This window comes from Camelus bactrianus, chromosome 14 (assembly GCF_048773025.1).
Source record: "Camelus bactrianus isolate YW-2024 breed Bactrian camel chromosome 14, ASM4877302v1, whole genome shotgun sequence".
NCBI classification, from domain to species: Eukaryota; Metazoa; Chordata; class Mammalia; order Artiodactyla; family Camelidae; genus Camelus; species Camelus bactrianus.
The window spans coordinates 3,893,785-3,906,254 of NC_133552.1; the positions used below are offsets into that span (position 1 = coordinate 3,893,785).

Genomic DNA, 12,470 nt, shown 5'->3' on the forward strand with positions numbered 1-12,470 from the left:
GTCACCCTCCCTGGCTGTCCCCCCACTGACAACACAGGCGGGGACCTGATACAGTAGGACTGATGTCCTTCTCGCTTCCCCGAGCCTCCCGCCGGCAGTGACCCACGCCCACCGAGCCAGTGCTTTCCTGTTTCCAGCCTGCATCAAGGTTGTCGGCTCAGGATCATTAACCTGTGATAGATTATGTGGCTATATATTACAGATGACGCACGTATGAGTACACGAGAGTGTCGTGTATACAAGGTACAGCGACACTGGAAGGCAAGTCACCTGGGTCTCAAAAGACTCAGCGAAAAAGGGGAATAAAGACAATCAAGAAAGGCAAGAGAACGCGATGTGCTTCAGGAAAAACAATTCACCGAGTTCCGTCGCAAAGCGAGGAGGGAGACGGGACAGTCTGGTGGAGGGAGGCTCAAGCCAGAACGGGCTAAAGAGAAACAGGGAAACAGGAGAGTCTAGTGTTTCTCAGAATGCGCTCTGTGCTTCTCAGACACTCACTGCCTCGGGGGTCTTCACTAGAAATGTTCACCCTTATGGCAACATTAAGACCCTGACATAAGGATGTTCTAGATGTCCCAGATACAAGCGGGCCACTATGCCTGCGGTCACCACTGTGCTGGCGCCGGCTGATCACCACGTGCAGCAGTACTTAAGTTCAAAAGTGTTTCCAAACACTGGTTGATATCGGGTTGTTGCTGGACACTCAGCATCTGGGAGACACAAACTCAGTGAAGAAGTCCAGGCTGGAGATCGGGGCTGGGCGGTCGTCCGCACAGTGGTAATGAAAATGGAACACAGCCCTCCCCACGCAGAGTGAGAGGCAGCAAGAAATAAGCAGCAATTCACACCCTTAATTCTTGGGAGGCATCCGTCAGGATACATCACAGGCCACAGCGGGACCCCGTGAAGACGGGATAAGGGTCACCAGGAGTCCACTAGTGGTATCTGGGCACTAACAAGGATGGCCAGTGGACTCTGTGCAAAGTCTCAGAAGAGTAACAGGAGAAAATCTAGGGGACCTTGGGCTTACTGATGACTTTTTCAGTACAACAACCAATAACAGCATTTAAAGAACATCAAAAGCATTTCCATAAAGGAAAAACTGGACTTTATTAAAATTAAAATTTTTAAATTAAAACATCAGAAACTTCTGATCTGCCAAAGACTGTATCTCTTAACCATTTAAGATAAAACAAGCCACTAACCGGGAGAAAATCTCTGCATAAGACACGTCTGACAAAGGACTGATATCCAAAATATACAAAGAACTCTTAAAACTCAACAACAGGAAAACAAACAACCCAGTTTTAAAAATGGGCCAAAGACAGCACAGACACCTCACCAAAGAAGATACACTGATGGCAGATAAGCCTATGAAAGATGTCCCCTGTCGTATGTCACAGGGAAATGCAAATTAAAACAAGAGATACCACTACAAGTATATTAGAATCGCCAAATTCAAAACCCTGACAACAGCACATGCTGACAAGGATACAGAGCAACAGGAACTCTCATTCATCACTGGTGGGAACGCACAATGGTCCAGTCACCCTGAAAGACTGTCTGGTAGTCCCTTCCAAAACTGAACGTACTGTGTACCACACAGTCCAGCAACTGCACTCCTCAGTACTAACCAAAGGAGTTGAAAACTTATGTCCACACAAAAACCTGCACATGCATGTTTATAGCAACTTTATTCACTATTACCAAAACTTGGAAGCAACCTGGATGTCCTTCAGTAGGTGAATGGATAAACTATGGTACATCCAGACGATAAAATATAATTCAGCGATAAAAAGAGATGAGTTACCAAACTGTGAAAAGACACGCAGGAACCTTAAATACATACTGCTAAGTGACAGAAGCCAATCTGAACAGGCAGCATTCTCTATGATTCCAACCATGTGGTATGTGGAAAAGGCGAAACGATGGAGGCAGTAAAATAATCAGTGGTGGCCGGGGCTGCGGGGGAGGGAGGAAAGAGCAGGTGGAGCACAGGGGATTTTCAGGGCAGTGAAACTACTGTCTGATACTGTCATGATGGATACGTCATACGTTTGTCAAACAAACAGAAAGCAAAGGACAGACAACACCAAGAGCGAGCCCTAATGCAAACTACGGACTTTGGTTAATTATGTTATCAATATTGTACATCACTAACGCAAGACGTTACTCTTAGGGGACAGTGGACGGGGGTGGGGGCAGTATTTGGGAAGTCTCTGTACTTTCCACTCAGTATTTTTTAGGTCTATTAAAAAAAAACAAAGAGACGGTTCCCTGTTAGTCTCTGCCAGCGCAAGTTTATCTGCCTCAGTCAACCAAGTAGACTATGTTGTTCTTTCAAACATCAGTAAAACATCTCCCTCCTTTTCTTGCTTTGGACTCCCTCTTCCAATGGACCACACCACTCTCCTCTGCTGTTAAAAAGTAAAGTAAAGACCGACTGGGCAAAAATCATCCGTGAATGCTAAATCTTGGGGGAGATTTTGATGAGGAACAAGGAATCTGTGTCTCCCACAGTCAGCCTACCAGTTACAAGGGCATAAAAAACAGTCATGGTCAAGTGGAGAACCGAACAACACTGTGCGTGGGAGGTTCAAATCAACCTCACCAATGAGGGTCAGGCGGAACTGTGTGCCCAGGGGTGGACTCCTGAGGACAACGCGTTAACTACGAATTATGCCACCAGGAATCTGTAACTTGCATCAAGTGAGAAGGAAACATCAGACAAACTTGGTATGAGGAACGTTAGATTTTACAAGGAGGGGAGGGGAACATTCTTCCAGTGTGAATATCGTAGATGAGATGACTCTGGAAATGTCCCAAACTGAAGGAGGCTAAAGAAAACGTGGTCACTACATGCAATGCAAACTGCTAAACCCTAAAATTGGACCCTGAATTGAAGGAGGGAAACGCTACAAGGGACATGACTGGCTCAGCTGGGAACACAGTACAGTGGACGCCTGGTTAAGTCAGAGTCTGAGCGCTCACTCCTCACGTGGGAGCAAGGGAAGGCGCCGGCCGGCAGGAGGGCTGCAGTACCCGACCCCACCTGTGGACAGCCTTCCAGCGTCTCGCCCCCTGCTCATCGGGGACTGTCCCCTCCGCGGGTGTGCACAGCGCACACCTCCACGTTCATTCCAGCCACAAACAGTAAGGATGATCGCAACCGCAGGGAAAGGAAAAACGAATGAATACACCTCCCTGACCTGCAAGTTTCTCATCAGCTTAACTAAGACTGCAATTCCTAGAGCACAGCCCCATGGTCTCCTGTACTGAAAGAAAATGCAGTAGTTCCAGCTGCAGTAAGTATTTTTTGTTATCCCCGTGTCCACTGTGAACAAGCAGACGGGGCCTTCACCTGACAAGGACGTCTTTAATGCCCATTTACACTCAGGAATTACAGCTCTCAAGTTCATCTCTCACACCCGTCCTCCAAGAACCTCTAATGGATTAGGTCTGTTCTATACACAGTGTTATGACATACTTACAGTTTCACAAGTAAGACACCTGGTTTCGTTAGTTAATGTTCCCTGAAAAATCTCGTGGACCCACGTGGGGTCCGCTGTGCTGTTGTTCTCACTGTCGATGTTCCCGTTGGGCAAACGACCATTTTGTTTTTCCTGCTTCCTCTCTTCTTGTAAAATATCAGCAATTGTATTTAGCAGGTAATTTAGGAATTCGTGGGCATCTTGCTGCATGTAGTTGTCAAAAAGCTCTAAAAATAAGAATTTATTAGAGAGTTATTTCAGAGTTAATAACTTCATTAAAAAACTGAATTTAAAAAAGAATGTCTAGCATTCTATGAGAATTAAGTACAAATGTTTGGCATCGTTAGGTGCGTACAAGAAATAGGTTATCTTTCATAAATTAGGACTGAATCTGGGAAAAATAAAGTTATGGTGAATGAAAATCCTTTAAAAAAAAAAAAACAACAGTAATTGATCAATGAGAATAGGGCAAAACCCACCCCACACATGATGCACCGAGGAGACAAGAAGCAACTGCTTTCCACTCGCTGCTCGAATCTTACTTCACACGTGGTACAACGTGGCAAGTTTACAGCAGAAGCTGGACAACCTCTTGGCAGGGCCAAGCCAGATGCATAAGAACCACCGAGAACATTGTTAAAATTACAAATTACTGAGCCATATATCCCAGTACACAACCTGACTCAGTAAGTCAGAGATGAAGTCTGGAGCTCCTCCAGGTGGCCCTGCTGGGCAGTCAGGGAGAGGGACTAAAGGCCTCACTAATTATCTGCTAATCCAGGTAGTCGCTAAGGCCGCCTCCAGAGGGGAGATCTGGGACTCCACACAACGCCCCCTGCGGGTACACGAAGAGCAGGCGTGCTGGCAACACCACCATCCTAACATTAAGCTCTGGCCCTGTGCTTACTTCACACACCCCGAGGCTGAAGAGGAAGGACTTCAGAGGCAGGGTGGTCTCACCCCATCTTCTTAACAACCCTGTGACACCACGATTAACATTATTTTACAAAAGAGGAAATGGGATCAGAGCAGGTGGAGTCACGCTGTGAGGAAGCGTCAGGGCCAGGATTCAAAGTAGACCAGTCCAGCCCGAGCACACACAAAGCAGTCGTACGACCTGGCCACACTCGGACGCCTGTGGCTTCTTGACCAGGTAGTGGTCTCAGTGCACATTTTAGAAGTTCCAGAAAGATTATCGCTTACAGTTTTTAAATGACAGACTAGAAATTGAGAAGAAAATTTAGGGAAAGCCTTCCAAGATAAAAATAATAAAAAATTACATTTTAGAAGAGCAACAGATATGACTGCATAAAATTAAGTTTTATGCATTAGAAATCATTTCAGAAGTCAGAAACAGTGAAACCTGAAAATTATTATCATCTTCAACATAGGGAGTTTATACAAAAGAAAATACAAAGTGGGCAAAGGACTTGAAATCAACAATTTCTAAGAACAAAATTCAAAAGGTTAAAAAAACACTCATCCCCATGGTAACCAACAAGGCCTGATGTTCCTGTCTATAAAATGGAATACCACGTTCCTTTGCAAGGTTATTATAAAGATAAAATGGTAACAAGTGAAAACATTCATTTTTATGAACATTCAAAGAAAAAGGGCTTTAAAAAGTATCACATTTAAGGTGCAGGTTTGAGAGCAAGACTGTTGGGGTCCCCATTACGGCTCTCCCCAGAATATATGCAAGTCGGAAGCAATTTACTTAATCCCTCTGGTGGATCTCAGGTCAAACACAACAACACCAGGGATGCCACTGGAGCCACACTTCATTTCCATGCCGTGAGTCAGCCCCGAGGAGTCGATACTTGGGAGAACAATGAAGGCGAGTCCTAAGCGCCACTGCAGCACCGGCCTGCTGTTAAGCACAGCTTAAGGCCAACGGACCTTTAATCCGGTACACGGTGTGTCCACTGGCTGCTGCCCCCCAGGGCAGGGGGTCCAGAGCGTCTGACACCACTGCCCGCCCTCCCTGCTCACAGGGGGAGCCACCGCACCACCACCGACACGCCAGAGAGCTGGCACCCCTGCGGAACCTTCTGGGCGTCCCCCCACCTCTGCGACCAAGCCCAGCTGTGCTCGGAACCCTCGGGGTGCAGCCCTTGGACCCATCGAGGCCAACACTGAGCTGACTTGCCCCCCAGTGCAGTAATCCCCACCCCCGGATCCCTGCCCGAGCCCCGGCTCCTGCTCTCCACGACCACCCCCCCCCGATGACCACCCTCAGCTCTGGGAGGCTCTTGCCCAGCCCTTCCTGCGCACCTTCTACCAGCTGCTTGCTGTTCTCACCCCCCGCCGACCTCTTCAACCTCTGGCATTTTCTAGCTCCCCACTGCCCCTTCTAAACCACTTCACTTTCACTTACACATAAGAATTCACCCTCAATCAAGAAAGCTCGGAATATCCGGCCAGACTGCCCTTGACCCTCGTGGTTCTGCGGTCATCAGCTGACCCCGCCCCCGCCAGCGGCCTGACCCATGGTGTCTCCGTCCACCCAGCTCCTGCACTGACCTGGTCGCTGTCTAGGCGGCTTCTGTCAGTGCACGCAAACCCCTTAAAAACCAAGAGCTCTCATCCCCCGCGTACCTACCCGCAGATCACAATCCAGATTCCCCCCACCTCAGGAGGCCCACTAAGATGAGGGCCGGAAGGAGGCTGTGCCAGAGCTGATTAGGGATCTTGAGCAAAGTGGGAACAAATTGGAAAAGTCTTGGAAAAATCATGGAGAATCCAGAAGAGAGATGATGGGAGAGGGCCAGGAAAAAGATCTCAGAAACACTGTGGGGGCCTGGCTAAGGTGACGGATGAGTAGCTCACCGCAGCGGACCGCTACGTGCTGGCTTCATGCCACAATTCAGTCTCAGTTTTCCCTGGTAAAGAACTATTTTAGCATATATGCCTGCTTTTCAAAATAAATACTTCTTTTTAGCAAAGCAGAAGTGTGTAGGTGTTCTCATTTTTTAAAACCTGAAATATCTTTTTTTAAGATGTTCTTTCAACACAGAACAATGACTTCATATTCACAGAAATACCTCAAGTGACTTGAATGTTCTGGAAATAAGATGCAAAGTAAATCAGAAGATACTCTAAGTATTTGGTTAAAATAACATCTGGCCCATTTCCTACAAACATGGTATACTGAACATCCCCGACGTTGCAGAGCCTAAGCTGAGAGCAGCCACTACAGTTTTAAAAACATCAGCCCAGACCCATAAACATGAGAACAACATCCACTAAACAGCCCCACGACAGTCCTGTGAACTGTGTTGTATCTGATTCCTAAACTCTTAGTTTTCCTATGGGTGCTTTCTTGCTAAGCAGCATAGTGGGAAACTTGGACTTCAAACCTGCTGTGGCAAATTAAACAAATTCACTCACTCATTCACTCACTCAATAAATATTTAAGTAAGCACCTACTATGTGCCAGGGACTGGATTAAGTACTAGGAACACAAAGGTGAGCAGAAACGAATGGGCTCCCTCTGCCAAGGAGCTGCCAGTCTAGGAGGGGAGACACAAGTTCATTATTAATAAACGTACATGAAATGTGTCAACTACTATAGTCCTGCCACAGCTGCAACATTCATGCAAAAAAAGAGGAAAACTAAATCATTGCCTGAGAGTAAGTTAAGTTTTCTTGATAATTCAGAAACAGCGATAGCTTTACATTGCAAAAAATATCTTTCATGCTCTTTTGGAGAAAACGGATTAAGGAATACGAGAAATTATATACTAAAATCTATTTAACAGCTGTTATTTGTGAACAACGAACATTTCCTCCCTTGAGGAAGACCAACACTTGAACATGTATTTACAAATTTGTCTGTATCTCTGCAGAGCACCTGAAATGCTGCTGTGTACCTGCAGGTTCCCTAAGAGCCAGGACCCTTCCCACTGCTGCGTCCCTGGGGCTTAGGGTATCAGATGTGCATGGTATTTCCTGAATGAATAAGTGAATGAATGAACAGACAACAGGGGTTGAAACACTTATGATGACATGAGAAGAATTAAATTTGGCCACGAACAACGATGTGAACCAAGCACACGGCTAAGAGCCGGCTGGTCCGACCTCAAGCCCACCCTGGATGACCCCGCCCTCCAGCTGAGACAACCCTCACCAACAGAGTTAGGTCCCCCACCTGTGTGTCCATCCTCCCGAACAAGGGAGAGCCTCCGGGAAGTCAGCCATCCTAGATGGATGCCGTCGTCCCCTGCCCGCACCACTGCAGGGGCCTCCTGGCTGGTCTCCCTGCTGCTACAGGCGCTGCCACAGGCACCCCTTCCCACCGCGGGGCCCCGCAGCCGGCGGGATCTCCTCCTGCAGATCAGAGCCCTCCAGTGGCCTCCTGCAGCTTTCACAACAACCCCCAGCTGCCAGCCCCTGCTTTCGTGCTGACTTTACCTTCATCTTACCCCGCTACAGCAACAGTAATTTTCTCACTGCCTTTCAAGCACTCAGGGCAACTGCCATTTCTGTTCTATCCACTTGGAACAGTTTTGCCTCGGATCTTCAAATGATTTGTCTCTCACTTCCAATCTCTGATCTCATGTCATTAGCAGCTCCCTCATTCTCTACCACTCTTCCCTGCTTTACTTTTTTTGCAGCAAAGATGGACTGTTTCTCATAACTGTCTGTCTGTCTTGTCAGCCCCCTCAATTGTCTCCTGGTCCTGCATGGTGCCTGGCACATGAGGAGCTCCACACATAATATCATTAGTGCAACCAACCACAGGTTCGCATCACCAAAGACAACATATTTGGGAACAAGTGTTACCACACTGTACATAGGAGCTCGGTACCACAGCGTCTCATGCTACGATCAGTTAACATAAATTAACATTTCAAAACCAAAAATCCATTACCGAAATTAAAAGAGTCTTTCCAAGGGGTATCAAAACTACTATTAATATAAAGCAATAGTGGTTAAAACAATACAGAGCTAATACCTACTGAGAATATAGAATGTGACGTTTTTAACATAACATGGAAGTAAACTGATGTAAGAACTACAATCCAACAGTTAAAGTTACTGGAAATACTGAAACAGGTGACATACTTTCCAGAGATTTAAAACAAACCAGCAAGTAAAATCTCAGAAGAGTTTTGCAATGGATAACCTATTAAATCCTCTTTGATTTGTATACTCTTCTCTACACTAATTATTGGGGAAAAAAATCAAAACATACAAAAGCCAGCGACATCAAATAATAAGGGTGCTTTTCTATTAAATATTGCTTCTAAAGCATAGGAAAATGAAACAAAGCTTATGAGAAGATGGGTTTGGAATATTCATTCTGGAATCAGTTTCCTTTAATAAAGTAATCAAGACGTCTATTGTGCATAAATTTATCTTGCCTAAACACACAAAAAATTCAAAAAATACTGAATTATTAAAAGATAATAAACACTGTAAAGATACCCCAGTTTTGATAGGCAAACATGTGAAACCACAGGAATTTAACTATATAGAACTTTCAGAACACAGTAACATCAACTCTGTGTTCAGCAAGAGAGTCTATCTAAATTAAAAAATCATTGCTCACTTAAAGACAATGTTATGGACAGCATGCACCTGCCCTTCCCCAAATTATTACGTTGAAATCATGGTCTGATGCTATTTGGAGGTGGGGCCTTTGGGAGGTCATTTAGGTCCTGAGGGCTGAGCATAGCGCCCTTGAGAAGAGACAGACAGAGCGTGCTTCTCTTTCTCCCAGAGCAAGAAGGCGGCCGTCTGCAAACAGGAGGAGAGCCCTCACCAGGCAGTCAATCTGCCGGCACCTTAACCCTGGACTTCCCAGCCTCCAGACTGTGAGAAATAAATGTTTATTGTTTAAGCCAAGCAGTCTATGGTATTTTTGGTATAGCAGTCCAAACTAAAACAGAACACATGCAATGTATTATTAAACAATAAGGTCAAGAAAAATGCACCGTCACACGAGAAAGAAGACAATGTGCATTCTGGGTAAGCTTCGTGTTTCTGATGCTGATAGTTTCTAAAATACTAACAAAATCACCAAGAAAGGATGGCATGTTCAATCACCACGTACAGTTGACCCCTGAACAATGCAGGGGTTAGAAGACCCTCCGCAGAGTCAAAAATCCGTGTGTAACTTACAGTTGGCCCCCTGTATACATGGGCCCCCCGTGTCTGGTCCCTTATCTGCAGATTCGAGCAAGAGCAGACAACGCAATGCTGCAGTATCTACTACTGAAAAAGTCCTCACGTGTGCGGACCCGTGCAATTCAAACCCACACTGTTCAAGGGTCAACTAACTGTATATGAATTTTCTACCAGGACGAAATATTTTAAGTTTCACACCAACACAGACAAAAAGACTCTCCAGGAAGACTTGAATCACTCCATCCACATTCTAACAGAGCTGTATTTGGCTTTCTTAAAAACAGAAGATACTGTACAGATCTATAATTTAAGAAAGTATGTTTAGCTTTAGTCAGGAAAACTTAAAAGATGTGTTTTTGTGAGCAATTAACCAACTGCTCTATATGTGTATATGGAGAAAATAAATAAAATCTTATTGTGGGTATCAGATTCAAGAATGATAACCTATAGCCATATCATTTCAGCATCTTCTAATGTTTTAGGAAACTACATACGACCCATGTTTATCTCAGCTCACATGATGATAAGCAGTGCCAGCTGAGTTAAGGGCAGGGCTCCCTGCTGGTGTATTTAATAACCACTCATGTTTCTTAAATCCAGCCTGAACTTCCCATGGCAGCCCAGCACGCCAGGCAGAACGCTGGGCCAGACGGCAGGGAGCAGTGCGGGGCCTGACAGGACACCTGGACGGTGCTGAGTCCCAGTGATACCATGGAAAGTGAGGAAGTGATGTCTACTTTATGGCTTGCTGTGCAAATTAAATGAAAAATATTTTAATAGAGAAAAGGGAAGTGGGATGTAATCAGTAACTGTTTTTAAAAGGGAGGCGGGGGCAGAGTGAAACTGCCCGCCCCGAGCCAGGCAGTTTAATGAACTGGGTTGGCACTTTCCGTCCCTGGGGTGTGACTCCTGGCAAGTCTTTTTGCCTCTCTTTTTTCACAGCTAACATGGGGGAAGTAACATGCTCTCTACATTGGGTTATTTTAAGGATCAAACAAGTTAATATACATGAAAGCATTAGAAAAACAACAAACGAACAATAACTGGAAAACACACACACACACACACACACACACACACACACACACTTTTCTTGACAGAAAAGCCAAGCAGGCAAAAGAGAAATTACGATTTCTCATTTCCTGGTGCACAGAATTTGATCTCTGTGTAACAAACTTCAAACAGTAACCACTCCTCACAGCCATCAGTGCAAGGCCGTCTCCTCACTCAACTGGAACTCCCTTAAAGACAGGAGGACCACCTTTGGTTTGTCAGCGGCTGACGCACCACCAGGCGTAAGGATGCCGGGCGACGCTGGCTGCGCTGCAGAACGCTGCACCCGGCCTTCCTGCCACGCAAGCAATACATTAGGAAGCAGAAGAATTACCATTTTCTTTCCGTAATCTTGTTATGAACTTCTTAGGAGGTATGACCCCCACCTTCTTCTTCTGAGTGGCTATGCTGTGGAAGAGGTCCGCCAAGCACGTGAGGAGGCTCTCCTTCTTCCTGGGCTGGCTCTTGTAGGCTAGGACTTTCTCCCGAAACGGACGACAGAAGTACAGTGCCTGAAGAACCGAGTTGCAGTAGCAGGTATTCCCAAACTGGAAGAGAAAACACATGTTCTGTTAAATCTGGGGTAACACGCTTTCAAGAGAAAGAATTTCCACGTATACAGTGGAAAGAAGAGGAAAACAGGGCATTTATGATCCTCAGAAACCGAAAGCTATCAGAGAGCAGAAACAATTATCCCAACTACAAATTAGCTGTTTTAACACTAAATGGATGCTCTTGGCATCAGTTTCAGGTTAAAATTGAAGGCGAATAGTATGCAATAAATTTGGCCTTTACGAAAACTGACTTAAAGAACAACACAGTTTAAATAGTGAGATGAGTTAAGGTTTAGGATTCTGGAGAATTTTTTCTCTTTTCTTTTTCAATTCCCACTGTTATGACAGTATTTGTTATATACAAAGCATTTTATATATTGTATATTTAAAAATACAACTCTCAAAAATTCTTTTAAAAACATATAAGTGAGGTTTACTATCAGGTTCTTCAATGCCATCCAAAAAAAACCACAACAAAAAAGATCCTCTGAAATATTAGGTGAAAAGTCACCAACGTGACAGCCTGACAACCACTGAAATATTAAGTGACTTCATTCTCATACGTTAGAGCGACATGGACTCAGCTCCAGGGCTGAGTCCTGAACTGCCTCCACCTCCCACTGGCCATGGGACCTGGAGTAGGAACCACAACTCACTGAACTTCCGTTTCCTTCTCTTCAATAAGAGGGGAAACTATCCTACTTTACAGAGAAAATAACACATAATTTGATAAATATTTTTTGCCTTCCTTTTCCTTCCCATTAACAGACACCGACTCCCAAAGCTGGCTAATAAGACGCCCAACAGTCCATCAGTGAGGATTTGGGGACTACCTGGAAACTGTGAGAGAGGAACAAGGGGCGCCCTCAGAGCACCACCATGGGTGAGTCACATACACATTACCTGCAAAAGGCTCAGCAGAGAGGAGCGTGTGAGAACGGGCATTCTTACATTATGTGCACAGACCCACACACTCTCGCTTATATTTAAAACTAGGAAGGATACTGACTAAACTTCCAGAAAAATAAAATAAATAAATACCAGGGAGGGTAAATTAAAAGCTAGTAAAAATGGTTATCTATAGAGAAAGAGGGAAAAGAGTGAGATTGCTCTGCATGTATACTGTTACAAAAAGTTTACTTTGTACCTAAATTTTTAAAAACTAAACTAAATCAAAAAAGAGAGGGGAAAAAAACCTCCTAAAATTAAAAACAAATAGATATAAATCAAACTTAAATGT

The 12,470-nt window shown here is 44.9% G+C and overlaps 1 protein-coding gene across 2 annotated transcripts in view; it reads right to left on the minus strand.

Annotated features, from left to right (window-relative positions):
- Positions 1-12,470, minus strand: part of USP12 (ubiquitin specific peptidase 12) — a 68,614-nt gene that overhangs the window by 13,039 nt on the left and 43,105 nt on the right. For both annotated transcript variants that reach the window (XM_074377956.1, XM_045514168.2), the window contains exons 3-4: positions 11,011-11,224; positions 3,492-3,718 (exon numbers count right to left, since the gene is read on the minus strand). In XM_074377956.1, the coding sequence (XP_074234057.1) occupies positions 3,492-3,718; positions 11,011-11,224 (441 nt within the window). The remainder of the gene's footprint in view (positions 1-3,491; positions 3,719-11,010; positions 11,225-12,470) is intronic.